The following is an 18410-nucleotide window of genomic DNA, read 5'->3' as shown; positions in this document are numbered from 1 at the left end:
ATCAATTTCCAAATCCTCTTTGCTGTGACCCCTGGTTTCTTTGGCCCTGACCCCACTGGCCATCAGCCTGAAGGTTCCTGAGGGACCAGGGTGACCTTGATCTTTGGAAAGGTTTGCGGCATACCAAATGCCCTCAGACTCCCTGGAAGTCTGGAGCCTGGAGTGAGTCCTGGCTTTGGAAAGTAGGTTTACTCCATGGCTTCCCTGCCCAGGGCATGAGGTGCTGGGGGCAGACTCAGAATGTGAACTGCCTTCAGAGAGACAGACCCCTGTTCAGCTACAGCTTTGGGAGCACCCGAGGCAGGCCACGCCCAACCCTTCAGGACGCCCTCCGGCCACCCAGTATACATCTTACACATCAGTCAACGTGCCCCATGGTGTCGCTGGTGGGCCCTGCCCCTCCATCCCTCCACACTCATCTCACCCTGCTCCTCTTGATCCCCACATCCTCACCTGACAGCTGGGCCCTTCCACAGCTTCCTCCCTCTGCCCCTCCCATAGCCTGGGTATCTCCTCCTCATCCTGCCACCTCCTCAGGGGCTTCTCTGACCCACAGCTCTGGGCTTCATCGCCTTTTTATACCGCATGTAGCACCTTCTGCTTTTCCTTCATTGTTTTTATCAGTAGTGCAATATTAATTATCCACACAGTTATGTCTCAGATCTAATCCCCCTGCAATGGGCATTTGTCATTTTTACCTGCCTAGTGTGCCTTCTCTCTTTTGGGGACTGTCCTCCCAATCACTCTACCTGGGACCCTGGGCCAGCTGAAGCACCCCAGCCTCCTGTGCTCCGAAGCTGGTGTAAGGCAGGGTTGTGGGTACTTCTGACGGTCGCTCTGCATGCTGGTGCTTGATGTGAGAGCTGGCCACACACTTTTCTCTGGACTAGAGAGCAAAGGGGACAGTGTACTGCAGCCCCCACACAGTAAGGGAGGGCTTGCCTGCAAATGCAGCCAGCACAGAGGGCAGTGCCAAGAGAGGGAGAGAGACACCTGTTAGAGCAGCTGGAACCTACTGGGCTGAAGACAGACTACCCACCCCCAACCTTTTTCTTGGTTACAGCCAGTCTAAGATAGTTTTCTTTCACTTTTAGTATAAGTCCTTACCAACCCCTCTATGTGCCCCCTTAAGACTCAGGGTCACTGTGGTCAAGGGGCTCATCCATTGTACTTGCCATTGGCCCCCCAGTGCCTAGCACAGTGTCTTGCCCGTACCAGGCACTCAGTCTGCGCTTGTAGAATTCCCAAAGGAGTGAATGAATCAAGACTGATGCAAAGTCTTGGGAATAGAACTTGATTAGAGAGAAGGATGAATCTCATTGTGTCATCAGTTCTTTAGTCTCCAGAGGAAATGCACTGCATCTTTTTTGCTTCTAGTAATCTTAGCAGAATATAAGTCATGGGCTGGGAGCAGAAGGCTTTATTATTTCTTGGGCAGAAGGAACTATTTCCATTTCTTTCAGGCTGGATCCTGGTTGGATTTGTCTGGGGTGGAGTGGGAGAGACACAGCGGGCCAGAGAAAGAGTCACCATCATGGTCACCTCCCTCTTGTGACAAACAACTCTTAACTCTGCCATTGGAGAGACAGGATCAAAGACTGGAGGGGACTCTCTTTCCAGGGACATGCTGTCACAGATAAAAGCAGGAGGCACAGAATGGTGTTGTGACTTGCCTTGGGCAGGGAGCTGGCTCTGGCCCCTGTGGTTCTGCTCGTAGCCCCAGTTACCCATCCTTTTTATTTTTAGCCCCCTCCCTTCCTCCACAGCTGAGGCAGCGGCCATTCAGGACCCAGACCTCTGCACGCAGAGGTCAGAGCACATGCTGTAGCCTGACTCCCTGCACACCAGTCCTAATGCCACCACGTCAGCTGTGTCACCTCGTGCATCATTGAACCTGGGGGGCCCCACTCTCCTCATCTGTGATGTGGGAATAACCTCACGAGGCTGTTGGGACAACCCGAGAAAAGCACGTAGCTTGTTGCCTGGCTCCTAGGAAACCTGGTGAATTTATTCTACTTGTAAGAGGACGAGAAATACCACCACTTTGAAATTATATGCTGTGTGTCCTTTTGCCCAACACCATCGTGTTTTTATCTTATGGCCTGATTTCCCAAATGGAGAAACTGAGGCTCAGAGAGAGGAAGTAGTTTTTCTTAACTGACTTTGTGGCAAACCCTGCAACTGACCAAGAGAATGACAGGACTGGGTGGGGTGGGGCAGTCACCAAATACCATTTGGGGCCTGGGAGCCCAAGGGCACCATCCTCTCACCTAACCGGCAGGAAAAGAGGCCAGCTGGTGGCAGAGAGAAGGTGAACGGCCGTGCTGACACCAGCCAGATCATGTTTGACTGTGAACCCATCATATTGGAGATGAGAACAAATACAGGCCACAGAGAGGATTTTTGCAGTGCCTTTCCCCGTGCTGTCTGATGTTAGCTTTCTCCCCAACCTGGCCTCGCATGACCTGTGGGGGATACAGCTATCTGCTCTGGGAGCCTTGCTGCTGCACCGTAAGGAGTTTCCAAACATAACATGCCAGCTCGTTTCTTGGTGAGACCCACCCTGCGCAGGAATCTTCTCACTAGAAGCACCGTGCCACCAGACAAGTACAAATCTAATCGTAAAAGCCTGCTCCCCACTCATTTTCATTGCTGCTTTGATTTATTTTATTAGCAAACTTCTTTTTTTTTTTTTTTTTTTTTTTTTTTTTTTTTTTTTGCTGTTGCATTATTTATAGTGGTGAACTATTAGAAGCAGTACAGTGTCCAACAACAGGGGAATTGCTAGGATCAGTGGCTCTCATCAAATACTGGGAGGAGAGAGCTCCAATCTTCCCATTGCCCGTTTCTGCTATGGATATATATATATATATATTTTTTTTAATTTTATTTTGTCGATATACATTGTAGCTGATTAATGCTCCCCATCACCAAAACCTCCCTCCCTTCTCCCTCCCCCCCTCCCCCCCAACCATGTCCTTTCTGTTTGTTTGTTGTATCAACTTCAAATAATTGTGGTTGTTATATCTTCTTCCCCCCCCCCCCCGGTTTGTGTGTGTATGTGTGTATGTGTGTGTGTGAATTTATATATTAATTTTTAGCTCCCACCAATAAGTGAGAACATGTGGTATTTCTCTTTCTGTGCCTGACTTGTTTCACTTAATATAATTCTCTCAAGGTCCATCCATGTTGTTGCAAATGGCAGTATTTCATTCGTTTTTATAGCTGAGTAGTATTCCATTGTGTAGATGTACCACATTTTCCGTATCCACTCATCTGATGATGGGCATTTGGGCTGGTTCCAACTCTTGGCTATTGTAAAGAGTGCTGCGATGAACATTGGGGAACAGGTATACCTTCGACTTGATGATTTCCATTCCTCTGGGTATATTCCCAACAGTGGGATGGCTGGGTCGTATGGTAGATCTATTTGCAATTGTTTAAGGAACCTCCATACCATTTTCCATAGAGGCTGCAGCATTTTGCAGTCCCACCAACAATGTATGAGAGTTCCTTTTTCTCCGCAGCCTCGCCAGCATTTATCGTTCATAGTCTTTTGGATTTTAGCCATCCTAACTGGGGTTAGATGGTATCTCAATGTGGTTTTGATTTGCATTTCCCGGATGCTGAGTGATGTTGAGCATTTTTTCATATGTCTGTTGGCCATTTGGATATCTTCCTTAGAGAAATGCCTACCTAGCTCTTTTGCCCATTTTTTAATTGGGTTGCTTGTTTTCTTCTTGTAAAGTTGTTTGAGTTCCTTATATATTCTGGATATTAATCCTTTGTCAGATGTATATTTTGCAAATATTTTCTCCCACTCTGTTGGTTGTCTTTTAACTCTTTTAATTGTTTCTTTTGCTGTGCAGAAGCTTTTTAGTTTGATATAATCCCATTTGTTTATTTTTCCTTTGGTTGCCCGTGCTTTTGGGGTCGTATTCATGAAGTCTGTGCCCAGTCCCATTTCCTGAAGTGTTTCCCCTATGTTTTCTTTAAGAAGTTTTATTGTCTCAGGGTGTATATTTAAATCCTTAATCCATTTTGAGTTGATTTTAGTATACGGTGAGAGGTATGGATCTAGTTTCATTCTCCTGCATATCGATATCCAGTTATCCCAGCACCACTTGCTGAAGAGGCAGTCCCTTCCCCAGTGAATAGGCTTGGTGCCTTTGTCAAAGATCAGATGGCAGTAAGTGTGTGGGTTGATTTCTGGATTCTCTATTCTATTCCATTGGTCAGTGTGTCTGTTTTTATGCCAGTACCATACTGTTTTGGTTATTATAGCTTTGTAGTATAGCTTAAAGTCAGGTAGTGTTATGCCTCCAGCTTTATTTTTTTTGCTGAGCATTGCTTTGGCTATTCGTGGTCTTTTATTGTTCCATATAAATGTCTGAATAGTTTTTTCCATTTCTGAGAAAAATGTCTTTGGAATTTTGATGGGGATTGCATTGAATTTGTATATCACTTTGGGTAGTATGGACATTTTCACTATGTTGATTCTTCCAATCCAAGAGCATGGAATATCTTTCCATCTTCTTGTATCCTCTCTAATTTCTCTCAGCAGTGGTTTGTAGTTCTCATTATAGAGATTTTTCACCTCCTTGGTTAACTCAATTCCTAAGTATTTTATTTTTTTGGTGGCTATTGTAAATGGGCAGGCTTTTTTGATTTCTCCTTCTGCATGTTCACTATTGGAGAAAAGAAATGCTACTGATTTTTGTGTGTTGATTTTGTATCCTGCTACTGTGCTGAAATCATTTATCAATTCCAACAGTTTTTTTGTAGAGGTTTTAGGCTGTTCGATATATAGGTTCATGTCATCTGCAAACAGGGACAGTTTGACTTCATCTTTTCCAATCTGGATGCCCTTTATTTCCTTCTCTTCTCTGATTGCTCTGGCTAGTACTTCCAACACTATGTTGAATAGGAGTGGTGAGAGTGGGCATCCTTGTCTGGTGCCTGTTCTTAAAGGAAAAGCTTTCAGCTTTTCCCCATTCAGGATGATATTGGCAGTGGGTTTGTCATATATGGCTTTAATTATGTTGAGATACTTTCCCTCTATACCTAACTTATAGAGGGTCTTTGTCATGAATGAGTGCTGAACTTTATCAAATGCTTTTTCAGCATCTATAGAGATGATCATATGGTCCTTGTGTTTGAGTTTATTAATATGGTGTATCACATTTATTGATTTGCGTATGTTGAACCAACCTTGCATTCCTGGGATGAATCCCACTTGATCGTGATGAATAATTTTTCGTATGTGTTGAGCAAACTTCTTTTGTGTGATGACAGGCTTCATTACAGTGTCTATAAAAGACAATGGCTCTCTCTTCTCTCCTAAACTGAAGAGGAGAGAAGCGGGTGGTGATGTGCATCAGGAAAACACAACGGGACTCAGAGAGAGTGCTGCAAAGGGCCCATCCCACGGAGGGGACACAGGGAGCAGGTCTGAGCAAACCCTCATTCTGTCAAGGAAAGGGTGCCTGGACGCCAACCAGGAATGGCACAGCACCCTACCTGCTGACAGATGGCAGAGCTCGGATGAGGGCCTCTGTGGCGCTCAAGCCCTCAGCAGTTGCACTTGGGGGAAATAATATGACAATAATTGCCATCAAGTATTCGGCCTTGGCTGTGTGCCTAGGAGGCATGCAGGGTAGTGGTTAGGTGAGCTCGGTTCTGGAGTGAGGCAGAACTGAGGATAACCCTGACTTGTAAGCAAGTTTTGCCAAAGCCTCAGCCTCCTCATCTGCAAAATGGGAAAAATTACTCTGCCTACTTCCTAGGGTGGTGGTGAGGCTGAAACGAGGTAATGTGGAAGCTCAGAGGACACTGTGACTTATCTGCCTGATGTCACTTGAACACATGGCTGGGGTGGCTGCTGCTGGTGGGCACTGCACATACGCCATGCGATTCCCCTCAGGAAAGAAATTCATGTTATTTTCAATGTATTAGTTTGTTTTGAATAATAAGATATAGTTTCATGAAGTCTCACCAGCATGAAATGGCCTCAGTCATGCTAGTTTTGGATGTTTATAATGGTTACTGATGTAGTTGATAAAAAAAAAAGTAGAAAAGAACAGTTTTCCTTTCGTTTTAAAAACAATTTTCATTTACTTCTAAATTAGTCTACTATTTTTTTTTTTTTTTTTTTTAAAAAGATGACCGGTAAGGGGATCTCAACCCTTGGCTTGGTGTTGTCAACACCACGCTCAGCCAGTGAGCCAACCGGCCATCCCTATATATGATCCGAACCTGTGGCCTTGGTGTTATCAGCACCGCACTCTCCCGAGTGAGCCACAGGCCGGCCAAGTCTACTATTTTTATACGATATAGTATGTTGTGTATCTAAATTAATAAATTAAACATTTTGACTATTTTAACAATATCTCTAAGTGTTTATAGTTAGAAACACCCAACAATGGGGGTGGTTAATTTACATTAGGTTTGACTCATATTTGGAAATACAGCAAACTCACAGCAACCCACTGAGGGAGGTGCTGTCACTCCCTTTGACACATGAGGGAGGAAACTGAGGCCTACTGACATCAAGTACCTTCTCCAGGGTTCCCTGGCTCATAAATGGCAGAACCCAGATGGAATGTGGGGTTGGGTCCCAGACTAGGAAGATCTGAGACCTCCATGGAGACTTTGCCTTCCTGGTTTAGTCTCCCCAGGGCCTGGTCCTGACCCCATCTATCGTAGTCTCCCTCAAAGATCCCTAACAACATTTGCATTGCCTGCAGAACAAGGGGGTCACCCTTGGCTGGCAGTCAAAACCCTCTGTTACCTGTTCCTATTGCCTCCTACTCTTTCCACACTCCTCAGACTCCCAGTGTGGATGCTGCTGAGAGCCAGCTGCAGTGCACTCACTTTTCTGCCCCAGGGGACACATGTGCTTTTTTCCCCATGAACATTGCAGCCCAATACAAACAATTAACTCATTTATGCATTCACACATGACCTGGTCATTGCGCAGCTTTGCTCTAAAGCCCTGTTGGAAGAAATGGAACAGAAACCAGCTACTAAGTGTGGACCCAATGATACAGAGCATTGAAAGCTGGGTGACGGTGTTGGAATCTGTTGGCTAACCTGCCAACCAACCCACCCATTTACTCTGTTCAACCACACCCAAGCCTGAGCACTGTGTCTGTACAAGACCCCACCTATTCATTGCAGCTGATTTTCAATAGCCAGCATCAGAATCACCTGGAGGGCTTGTTAACAGGCAGACCGCTGGGCCCCGCCTCCGTAGCGTCTGACTCAGCAGCCTGGGATGGAGCCTGATAATTTGCATTTCTAACAAGTTCCCAGATCATGCTAGTGCTGCTTGTCCAGGAAACATACTTTGACAGCCACTGCAAACTGGAATAGTGACAACCTCTCTCAGATGAATGTGTCTGCCAGTTCGCAGTATGTCTCCTAAGAGCCCTGTGAATTTGGGATTATTAGTGCCCCTGTGTAGATAGGGAAATAAAAGTTCAGCAGGAAAGGGCAGGTGAGTTTAAGGTCTCACTGAGAGTTTGTTCCAGAACTGGGCCTAGAGCCAAGGCCTTCAGTCTGTCTTGCCAGTCTCAAAGCTCTTTCTACTCTTGTCTTCCTGCAGCCACAGCTCGATCACAGCCACCACCAAAATGCTGACATTAACAGCTGCCATTTATTGATCACTTAATATATTTTGACCAATATGCTCACAACCACACTATGCAGTAAGGATTATTCTATCCTCATTTTACAGAGAGGTGAAGTCACTTTCCCAGGGTCACACAGGGAATAGCTGATCACACTTGCACTAAAACCCAGGTAGTTTGATTCTGAAGCGCATGTGCTTAATCCCGAGCTGTTCTGCCTCCTTATCTAACCTGGCGATTATGATCGTAATGGCTACCATTCATTGAGTGCCTCCTTTTTGTCTGGCTTCAGGCAAAATAAATGTATGATCTCATTTAGTTCTTACAACACACTTTTGTAGAAGTTATGATTATTACCATTTTTAGCGATGAAAGAGCCAAGGCAGGATGAGACAGGTGTGTGCTGGTTAGGGAGTGTTGTACGGACAGGTGACCCCTTGGCCCTTTGAGCCATCCTCCTGGAGGAATGGTGAGATGGAGGCTCCCACAGCCAGAGACGCTCATGGAATTTCAAATGGCTTGCTGAGAGTCACGAGCAGAATGCCTTTCCTGTTCCTGGCTCTTGGAAAGGCTGGGCATCTGTGGCCCTGAGAGGAAAATGCTGCAGCAACAGAGCGTGTTCCCAGCATCCTCGGATAACTGACGTAAGAAAGAAACAAGCACCAGGTTCCTGGCAGTGATGCTGCAGCTGATCCGAGACAGAAGGCCCTGGAAGGGGACGGTGAAAAGGACGGGAAATGCACTGCCATGCAGGTGCCTGGATGGTGGCCCCAGGTCTCCCTCTACCACTTGGGCTGGCCTTTGGAAATCATTTCTCCCTCCTGTGTGGCAACTTAATCCCCTTCAGGGCTGGTCCTCACTTCTGGGCCCTTCCTGTAACAATGGCCTCTCTGTAGACTGGATATATGTCTTTTCCACCCCTCCGACCAGGTGCAACCAGATGAGCACTGTGCTTGGAGCTCTGGCACTGCCACCTTCTAGCTGAGGGACCCTGGCACAGTCACCTAACAGCTCTGGGCATTGGGTTGCGACATAAACCTTGACCAGTTTCTGGGAGCATATCTGCCTTCTTTTCATACATCCTAGTTCACTTAATCCTCTTGACAATACTGTGAGTTTTATGGAAGGAAAATCTGAAAGTTTTTTTTTTTTTTCAATCTGTCCAAGGCAGTCTGGGACTGGGCTAGCCTTTCAGTAACCATATCAACTGTCAAACAAAGCAAACCCCACTCACCCCTGAGGCTTCATTCTTCTATTTAGACACATGGGTTTCCCTCTCAGAACAAGGCTCAGAGACCTTCTTGACTTTTGCAAGGAGGGCCATCCTCCCCCTTGTCCCCTCATGTGGCTTTCCATCACTCCCTCACTCCTGCAAGCCTGCCCTGGGTGACCTTCCGACCCAGGTCCATCTCTGAGGGAGCCGCCTCTGCCTCTGGACAGATCCCACAGAGGTACTCTCAGGGGGCTCAGGCCTTTCCTGGGAGTGTCATCACTGTGACATCCTTCTCTGTACGCCTGACTCACGGGGAATCTCATTGCTGAACCTGCAATGGCCCAAACTATATGCTGGAATGTATATGCGGAGAGGGCAGGCTGGGAGTGGTGAGAAACCAACATTTTCTTCCTTCTTCTTAAGTTACAAAACATCTTAACTTTTTTCCTGGTTATGGAAATAATATGTATTTATTATGAACACATTTGATGTTCCAGACACACATTGCGTAGAAAGGGACAGCTGTACTCTAGCCTTCCCACCCCAATGGCCACAGGAAGCCTTCATGGCACTTGGGTATGTTTTTGGAAGTGATTTAATCTAAGCCTCAGTTCCCTCATCTATAAAATGGGTAGAATGGGAGCACTGCCTTGGGCATATTATTAAGATTAAATGATGCAGTGCCAAGTACATGGTCTCCCACATTATGGAGTATAAGTGCTCAATAAACATTACGGTACAAGGATATTGCTTTTTCTTTGCATTTGTCATATTTTTAAAAGCTGAACACACGATCATGTTACATATATACTATTTTTCCACTCATCTATTTTAAGTGTAATTTTGGAGGCATCTAACTTCTTTTATGTAATATTCCATCACCCAGTTGTGCTCTAACTTATCTATCCCCTAAGGACATGCATTTGGGTCATTTTTAGTCTTACCCATTTGTAAGTAACACTTCAACAAAGAGCTTCTACCTAAATCTTTGCTCATCTATGCACTGTCTCTCTTGGATAAACTCTGGGCATGGAATTTCAGGTCAAAGAATGTGCTTCCTCTGAAATGTAACAGATTTTGCCAAATTGCTATTCACAAAAGATATACCCCCAAAGCCTACATTTTTCTCACTGCATTTGAGTCATGTTGTCCTGCTTTGATACTTTCTCTCTCCTGAATCTCATAGTTGAAGATATTCTAACCATGGTCTCCTAGGGATAGTTTGCAGACCCCTTTCTGCTCATCCTATCACCACCACCTCTAATCCGAACAACCCCTCATATCTGTGTATGCCGAAGAGATTTCCCACAGCATCTTATTTGATACCATCTTGTGGTGTAGGGAGGAGATTTCTATCAGAGCCACCTGGGATGGGAGGGCCAGAGAGGTCAAGCAATTGGCCCAGGGTCCCCAGATGGATGGCGAGCAAAGATGAGAAGCCAGGGCCCTGTCTTCTTGCTGAGCACCTTTCCCACCACACACTACTACCCAGAGATGGTGACGGAAGGCTGGAAAGGGCAGTATGAAGTAAGTTTTACCAATTGGCAGTTATGCCACTAACAGTTATTTAAAACACCAATATGGGCCAGAAACTGGGGGTATAGAGGTGGACAAGACCCACTTCCTGCCTCCAGATTGCTCAGAGTCCAGTGGGGAAGAGAGGCAGATCCTCCAGTCATGCCTACACAGGGTATTCAGAGCCATGCTGGGAGCCAGGGATATGCGGAGTGCAACGAAGCTCAGGGAAGGCCGAGAGGAGCCATCTGTGTGAGCTGAGTCCAGAAGGATAAGTGTGGGCTGGCCAGGTTAAGGAAAGGCATTTCAGGGAAAGTGAACAGTGCCTCCAAAGATGGCCCGGCATGTGTGCCTGGAACTTGTGAGCAGTCCTGCATGGCTGGGTGAGGTGGATATCTGTGGTTTGCTCTCCCCCACGTCCATTCCCCCTTCTGGGCACATCACTGGGACTTTCCTTTGGGGAACCAGCCCATCCCTAGCCTTCTGGCTCCAGGATGGGCAGGTGACTGCAGCTGGGCAATGAGAATGTTGCTCAGGGATAGGCAAGGGACCAGAATCCTGATGAGACTCGACTCAGAGACTTCTATAGCATGACAAGGAAGAGGAACTCTCTTTCCACTGGGTTGCTGGGGATATCCATGAAAGAAAGCCTACCCCAGTGGGAAGCCAACCAGATGAGAGCACAGCCAAGTGACTGAGAGAGACAGAGCCTGGATGAGATGGGCTAGTCCCCGGAACCAGCCGGGCCTGTAGGATCTTCCCTGGAATTTCAGCTGTGAGGGCCCATCAACTCTGGTTTTTTGCTTAAATGAGATTGACTAGGGTTTTGGTCACCAGTAACCAAGAATCCAGACTAATACAGTGGGTAAGAGGAGAAGGGGGATGGTGGAGAGACCCACAGGGGCTGGCTCATGAATCTAGCTGGAGGCCAGGCTCTGCAGTTAAAGATCCATCAACCGCTAGAACTGGGGCAATTCTAAACTACACGCAGGAGACCTTTGATGGGGTGAATGTGCCTTTTGGAAACAAAAACTCTTCTGAGAGAGAGACAAAGAGACAGAGAGACAGACAGGGAGGGAAAGAGAGTCAGTGACTCTTCCAGAAATTTCAGAGCCACTGGAACAACATTTCTGGGGTTTTCCCATCAGGATAGACGGACTGTTCTGGAATCAGAGCTAAATTATTAATCCATCAGCCCTGAAGGCACATATCGATTTATCTTAATTTCTGAAAATACACTCATGCCTTTCAGACCAGTCTTTTCCCTGTCACCAAGAAAAGAAGGGATCTCAATAGAGATTAATCAGAGGGAATTTGGCCGTTGGTAAATGCCCGGCTCTGGCTGAAACAGAACAGCCTCATTTCAGTGAGGAGCTGCTGGAAGGATGAATGGGCTCGCCTGTTCCCTCTGGAGCTGTGGCCAGCCTTGCACGGGGGCCTGGGGACAATGCACTGGCAGATGGGCTGTTGCTGGCTCCAGGAACTTGCCTTCTCAAAGCCAGGAGAGAGAAAGCCAAGGGAGAAAAGTCTCCCTTCCAGCCCTTGGGAGCCTCCTCATTACACCGTCTCATTTCCTCTTGGGAGTGACAGACATAATTGGATCAAATGGAAACAGGAGCCAGCCTCCCTCCCCCTCCTGGATGACAGACTTCCAATATGGTTTCATTACCAAGTCTTTTGTAAATAAACTGTGTGGAGAAAATGCCATTTGTTCTGACATAATTACCTGATGAGCATCATTAGGTGGATCTTTGAAAGACGCAGAATGAAGTCATACTGGGTTTAGAAATTCCTTTGTGCAAATCCTCCATTCACTATTCTCCATAGAGGGAGTTTCTGCAGGGGGACTTCTAGACCAAGGAGCTAGTTAGGAACTCAGAGGCTGTTTCTAACCAGTGACACACTTAACTCTCAGTATTCAACCAACAAATATTTATCAAGTGCCTTTTCCATGTCAGGCAATCCTTTAGGTACTTGGGATATAGCAGTGAGTAAAACACAAAAAGATCCCTACCCTATTAAGGGTTCTATGCTGGTAAGAAGTCACGACTCAGATGTGTTCATATCTAGGAATAAACTTGGGTGAATACCTCATAAACCAAGCTTGTTTAATTGAAAGATTGGGGAACTATTAAGTTAAAACTCTTCTGATTCCTTGTGTGTGATTTTGCTGTACCCATACGGATGTGACATTTGGAAAACTAGATTGCATGAGCTAGGGATACTAAATAAATGACATATGTGTCATAACTCACCAAACCCACAGCCATGGCAGACATCACTAATCAATCACTACTCTTTTTCTCATAAGCTTGGATGCAGCCTCAGAATACATATCAACACAGAACTGGGGCAGCCCCTGCCAGTGGATCAGAGTTGGCTGGGAGAGGAAACCTATTTGCTATTTCTGACTTAGACTGTTTTTAATTCAGTTTACTAGGAGGTCACAGAACATCCAAGTAAATTAGGAATAACCCCAGGAAGAGACAAAAACTGGGAAGAAATGGCGAGAGATTGCAGCCAAATACTTAGGCGAGGTTTCCTCTCAACTGCTCTTCTCTCTCTTTTAATTGACATGTATTAATTGGACATATTTATGGGGTACAGTTATATTTCAACACATGTATACAATGTGTGATGATCAAATCAGGGTAATTAGCATATTCATCATTGCAAAACTTAATCATTTCTTTGTGATGTGAATCTTTGATCTCCTTTCTTCTAGCCATTTGATAACATGCAGTAAATTATTGTTAATTATAGATGCCTTGCTCAACTGTGCACCAATAGAACTTATTTTTCCTATTGAGCTGTAATTTTGTGTCCATTAATCAGCCTCTCATTACGCTCCCTCCCCACTCCCCTTTCCCACTTCTAGTAACATCAACTGCTTTTCTCTCATGTCCTTATAGAGACCCACAAAACATAGCAGGTCAGAGCATGGGTTCTGGAGTCAGGCCCTGGTTCTGTTACTTCCCACTGTGTAGGGTCTTGGTCTGAGCCCCAGTTGTCTCCCCTCTTAAATGGGTATAAGAATGATGCCACTCTCCTAGGGTTCCTATGAGGATTAAACAGGCCAGCATGGGTGAAAAGCTTGGCACAGTGCCCTGTCAGCTCTGATCAGGGGTAAAATTCAGTTGTTACACATCAGAGTGGGTGTACAGTTGTTTACAGCTGGCATTGTTCTCACTGGTTGGCACTTATGCCATCATAGTTGTTTAATATTAATATCCCTGGGTTGTATTAAACACCCCTGGGTATTAATATTAGTTTCACTTGGGGAGCTGATCTCCTTCTGGGAAACAACTTCAGAACTCTGGAGGTTAAAACAGATGTATAATGTTTTTCAAATGAAAATATTATTTTAGCAGAATTCTAAGTTGTTGTTTTTTTGCTAGACAAGAGTTTATGTTCCCCAGTTCTGGACTGCTCCACCAGTCTTTTATATTAATACATCGATAATGATAATCTTTAGGGCATTTATTAAGAAGCACTTAACAAGCATGGTCTCATTTAATCCTCTCAATGACCATGTGAGGATTAAAGTATTATTAAACCCATTTCATAGAAGCAGAAACTGAGGCTCAGTGAGGCAAGGATTCCTTGTCCAAGATCACACCGCTGTTAGGAAGTGGCAGAGCTACGATCTGATCTTGGCAATCTAACCCCAGTATCAAAGTCTTAATCAGTGTGTGTGACAACGATCCTTTGCTTTGAAACTTGATGCCCAACTTAAGGGGCATCAGGGTTGTGTATTCACAGAGGCCAGCTCAGCAATGGTGCCAGCCATCCCTTGTGGGCTGGGGATATGCCTTAGTCAGGGGGATATGACTTAGTCAGGTGTCCCAGGAATGGTAGAAGCTGGCTCTGGCAGACCACAAGGGCATGAGACAAGCTAACTCTCTCTTCAGTGGGTTCAAGCCTTCTTCACCTGAGAACAAGACAGAATCCCACAAATGAGGAGAATGTGGCCTCAGAAGTTTGGGTGGTTACCTAGTTACTGGTTAACCAGTGACTCCTTTACCACCACTGTCAGAAAGCTTCTTCAACTCATGGGCTGGTCAAATAGGTTATAGTAAATATTTATTTGCTGAATCGTTAAAAATTTCTACCATGTATTAATTGCTGGTCATGTTCCCAGGTTATGTGCTACGCACTTTCTAGACAGTACCTAATTTAATCTTCATGTAGCTCTGTAGGGTAGGTAGTATTATTATTCCTTTATTTCGGCTGAGGAAAGAAAGCTTTAGAGAGGTGGTCTAATCTGTCCTGAGTCAGACAGCTACTGAGTGTTGGAGTTGGGATTTGAAGGCAGGCCTTTCTGATTCTACAACTGGAGCTTTTATCCACTGGTCTCTATGGCAAACTTCTGCAGTGACAGATACAAAAAAAAACCTTGAAAGTTGGCCAGGAACTATGGCCAACTGGGAATTTGTGAGGCCAGGTGGCCATTCTCAGAGTGGAGCAGTCCTCTAGGCCTGTGTGTCTCGTCTGGCCTTCTTGTCCTCTCCCCTCAATCACAGATAGGAAGCCAGACCTGTCTTATTCCAGCATCTTAAGAAGAGACGTAAGGCAGATGCGAGTCAGAGCTGTGGTTAAGATCAGCCTTTGGTGGTCTGAGGGTGCCCCCCTGAACATCTCCAACAAGGAGTGGCTCATAGGCCCCTGCCTTCTTCGCCTGAGGAGCAGTGGGGCTACAGTCTATCTAGGCTCTGACAGATGGTTGGCCTGGCAGATGCCTGCCAGGACAGGTGCCAAGGGGGCCATGCCAAGGAGAAGGGGGCTCCAGGGAGTGGCTCACCTTGAACGAGATTTCATACTGCTCCCCTCCCCAGATCTCCAAGCCTGGGTCGTACCCACCCAGCTCCCAGAACCACTTCCGATCCACGGCAAACAGTCCGCCGGCCATCACGGGGGACCTGTTGGAAAAGAAGACATCGTGTGAAGATGCAGACATCCTGGCTGCCTGCTCCTCCTGCAGCCTGATGATGCTGTCCCCAGTGTTGGTTCCATGTACTCTGTGTACACAGCCCATGTGGCTACCTGGGAACCCAAGGCCCTTCCCAGGGAGGGCCCAGGCTTTCTCTTTCTTGCCTACCATTTCTCTTTACAAATGCTACATTCTAACCAAACGGATCCAACATTCCTTTAAACCTAAGAATTACACCTAAGATTAACACCTGAGAATACTTGTGAGACGAAATCACAGTACTTTTCCCTCATGGGCCTTGTAGCTATGTCATTATATATGTGTGTGTGTGTGTGTGTGTGTGTGTGTGTGTGTGTATGTACATATAATAGACAGAGAGAGAGAGAGAGCGAGCATGTGTGAGACTTCCCACTAGTGAAATGGTCTGAATCAGGTCTCTCCAAGCCTGTCTGCGCTGCAGGATCTCTTAGAGAGATGAAAAAATGTACAGCTTGCTGGGCCCTACTCAGAGCCACTGAAACAATCCCTGGGGGTGGAGCCTAGGAATCTGTTTTTGAACACTCTCCTTGACAGTTCTTACTCCGCAAGCCCAGCATGGACATTAGTTCTGCTGTGGTGTTTATGGAAGAAGCCACAGTCTCTGTGCTTTTAGTTACACTGGGATATGAGATGAACTCCACTCATTCGTTCTTTCATCAGTTTATTCACTGAGTGCCAGCTGTGAAGCAGGAGCTGGAAGAATACTGTCAGAGTCCTTCAGGGGATGCCAGTATGATGGGGCAGCCACCTCAGGACAGAGGATGCAGAAGACCAGGCAGGGTGCAGTAAGAGCCTCCGGGAGGGGCAGAACGAGCACTCTAGGAAGGTGAAGGGAGTGTGCCTGCTTCTGGCTTCTGAGGGCGAGGAGGGAAGCTGGGGCAAGGCTCAAGGTAGGAGGAGTCTCCGAGGAGGGGGCATCTGAGTGGGTGTGGACAAGGGTGAGCTGGGAGGAGAAAACCACCTCAGCAGGGCCACAGAGATGAAAAGGGGTTCAGCACGCCAGGGGGCAGAGATGAAAACGGGCGTGGCACCCCAGGGAGCAGGAAGTCAGCATGGCATGGTCCTAAGCCTGGAAGCCCCCTGGTGCCTCGTGTGGGGCCTGGCAGGGGCCAACCAGTGTTTGCGGTGTGGAATCTATCCCAGCGTGGCCTCCAACCACAACACTCCAGCAGCAGCCTCCACCCCCTTTCTGGCCCTGGGAACTGCAAGCTCATGGGAAGTGGGCTGATTTAAAAAGCCCACTTTTTAACCCACATTAGCCTTTACAACACAGGAGGGGACTCATTTAAAAGGGGATCCCCTTGAGTATTTACTGAAGGCTTGCATTTGCCAGGTGCTGTGCTAGACTAATTTATTAATAAAATGAATTAACTTCCAGCGGGCCCTCAGGAAGTAGGCCTCATCACTGTCGCCCCCATTTCACACACAGGAAACTGGAGTACAGACAGCTGACCTGCTGCAGGCTCCGCAGCTACTGAGCAGCACGGCTGGGATTGGAATCTGTGAGCTAAGCCACCGTGCACCCCTCTCGCCACCACAACATACTTTCTCCTGTAGGGAAGGAAGGACTGAGAAGACTGAGAAGTAGGCAGTGAATGGAAAGGACAGGGGATCAGAAACTGGGGAACCCTCACTCTATTTTCTGCTCTCCTTAGCTTGCTGTGTGACCTGAGATGAGGGGGCTTAACCATTAACCCTGTGCTGTCAGGATGGAAGCCACTGTCCACAAGTGACCACTGAGCACTTGAAATGAGACAGCTCTGAACTGAGATGTGCTGTAATGTAAGACACATACCAGATTTCCAGGACTTAGAGAGTATGAAAGAACTCATTGATAACTTTAACGTGTTGTTACATGTTAAAATGATATTTTAGATATACCGATTTAAATAAAATATATTATTAAAATGAATTTTAGCTATTTCTCTTTACCTTTATTACGTGGCTACTAGGAAGTTTAAAGTTACAAATGTGGCTTGCATTATAGTGGACAGTGCTGATTTAACCTCTTTGAGCCTGAGTCCCCATCTACACAAGGGAGTTATAGCTACACCTCCTATCACATTGCTTGATAGCATATTTCTAAAAGTAACCAGTACTATAAGAAAACAAGGTGTTAGTATCGACTCCCCCTTATCTTCTGGAGATTGCGGGTTTTGGGTGTTTTTTTTGGCTAGGGGTCTAAATGAACTGCTGCGAGAGGCAGAGAGTGTTCCTGACTCACAGCTCCATGGGAAATCAATCCCAGAACTGCACGTGAAAATCAGCCTGGCACAGGCCGAGGAGCTGCCGTGGACCAGGTAGGTTTTTAGCCTTAAGGCACTTTGGATGCTTGAGGCTTTGCCCCCAGAGGGAGTCCTCTCCTTCCAGCCTGTTGTTCTCTGCTGTGTTCAGCAATAATAACAACAATTCTGAGCATCCAGTATGTGCTATGTAAAATGTCACTTTACCGACATTATCTCAAGCTCTCTCAAAGCTCAATTACTAGCCCCCTTTTCAGATGGAGAAATTTGAAATTCATACATGCTACATAATCTGCTCAAGGGCATGCAGTTGGTAAGTGGATACACTGCGATTCAAACTGGGACCTGCCCCCTAAACCTGTGTCTTTCAAACATCATTACACCACGCTGTGCCTGCAGATTGCAGCTCACTGGGCACCGTGGGAAGGCATGCAGAAAATGACCAGGACTTTTCTAGTGGCCACTCCCCACGGTTTTGTCCAAGTGTGATACAGAAGATAGACTTCTGGAAGGAATCAGAGGACACAAAAGATGGAAAGCCCCTCAGAAAGCCTCTAGACCAGTGGGTCTCAACCCTGGCCACATATCAGCATCATGTGGGAGCTTTAAAAAACAATGATGCCCGCATCCCACCACAGACCCTGATGTAATTGGTCTGTGGGGTGGCCCGGGTGTTTTTTTTTTACAAGCTGCCCAGGTGATGCTAATGTGCAGCTGGGACTGAGAACCACTGGTCTCAGGCAAGGCCAACCATTTCAATATCCAGATGAGGAGACTGAGGTACCAGAGGACACCAGCTGATCCTCTGCTACTAGCCAGCTGCACGACCTGGACTTACC

At 46.4% G+C, this 18410-nt stretch overlaps 1 protein-coding gene across 1 annotated transcript in view; it reads right to left on the bottom strand.

Moving 5' to 3' along the window:
• Nucleotides 1–18410, bottom strand: part of GALNT10 (polypeptide N-acetylgalactosaminyltransferase 10) — a 237888-nt gene that overhangs the window by 22782 nt on the left and 196696 nt on the right. Inside the window, exon 7 of the mRNA XM_063086762.1 lies at nt 15161–15278. Within this exon, the coding sequence (XP_062942832.1) occupies nt 15161–15278 (118 nt within the window). The remainder of the gene's footprint in view (nt 1–15160; nt 15279–18410) is intronic.

Source organism: Cynocephalus volans, chromosome 2 (genome assembly GCF_027409185.1).
Source record: "Cynocephalus volans isolate mCynVol1 chromosome 2, mCynVol1.pri, whole genome shotgun sequence".
In the NCBI taxonomy this organism is placed as follows: Eukaryota; Metazoa; Chordata; class Mammalia; order Dermoptera; family Cynocephalidae; genus Cynocephalus; species Cynocephalus volans.
The sequence above is the reverse complement of the archived record's forward strand: the minus strand, read 5'-3'. Positions and strand labels throughout refer to the sequence as shown.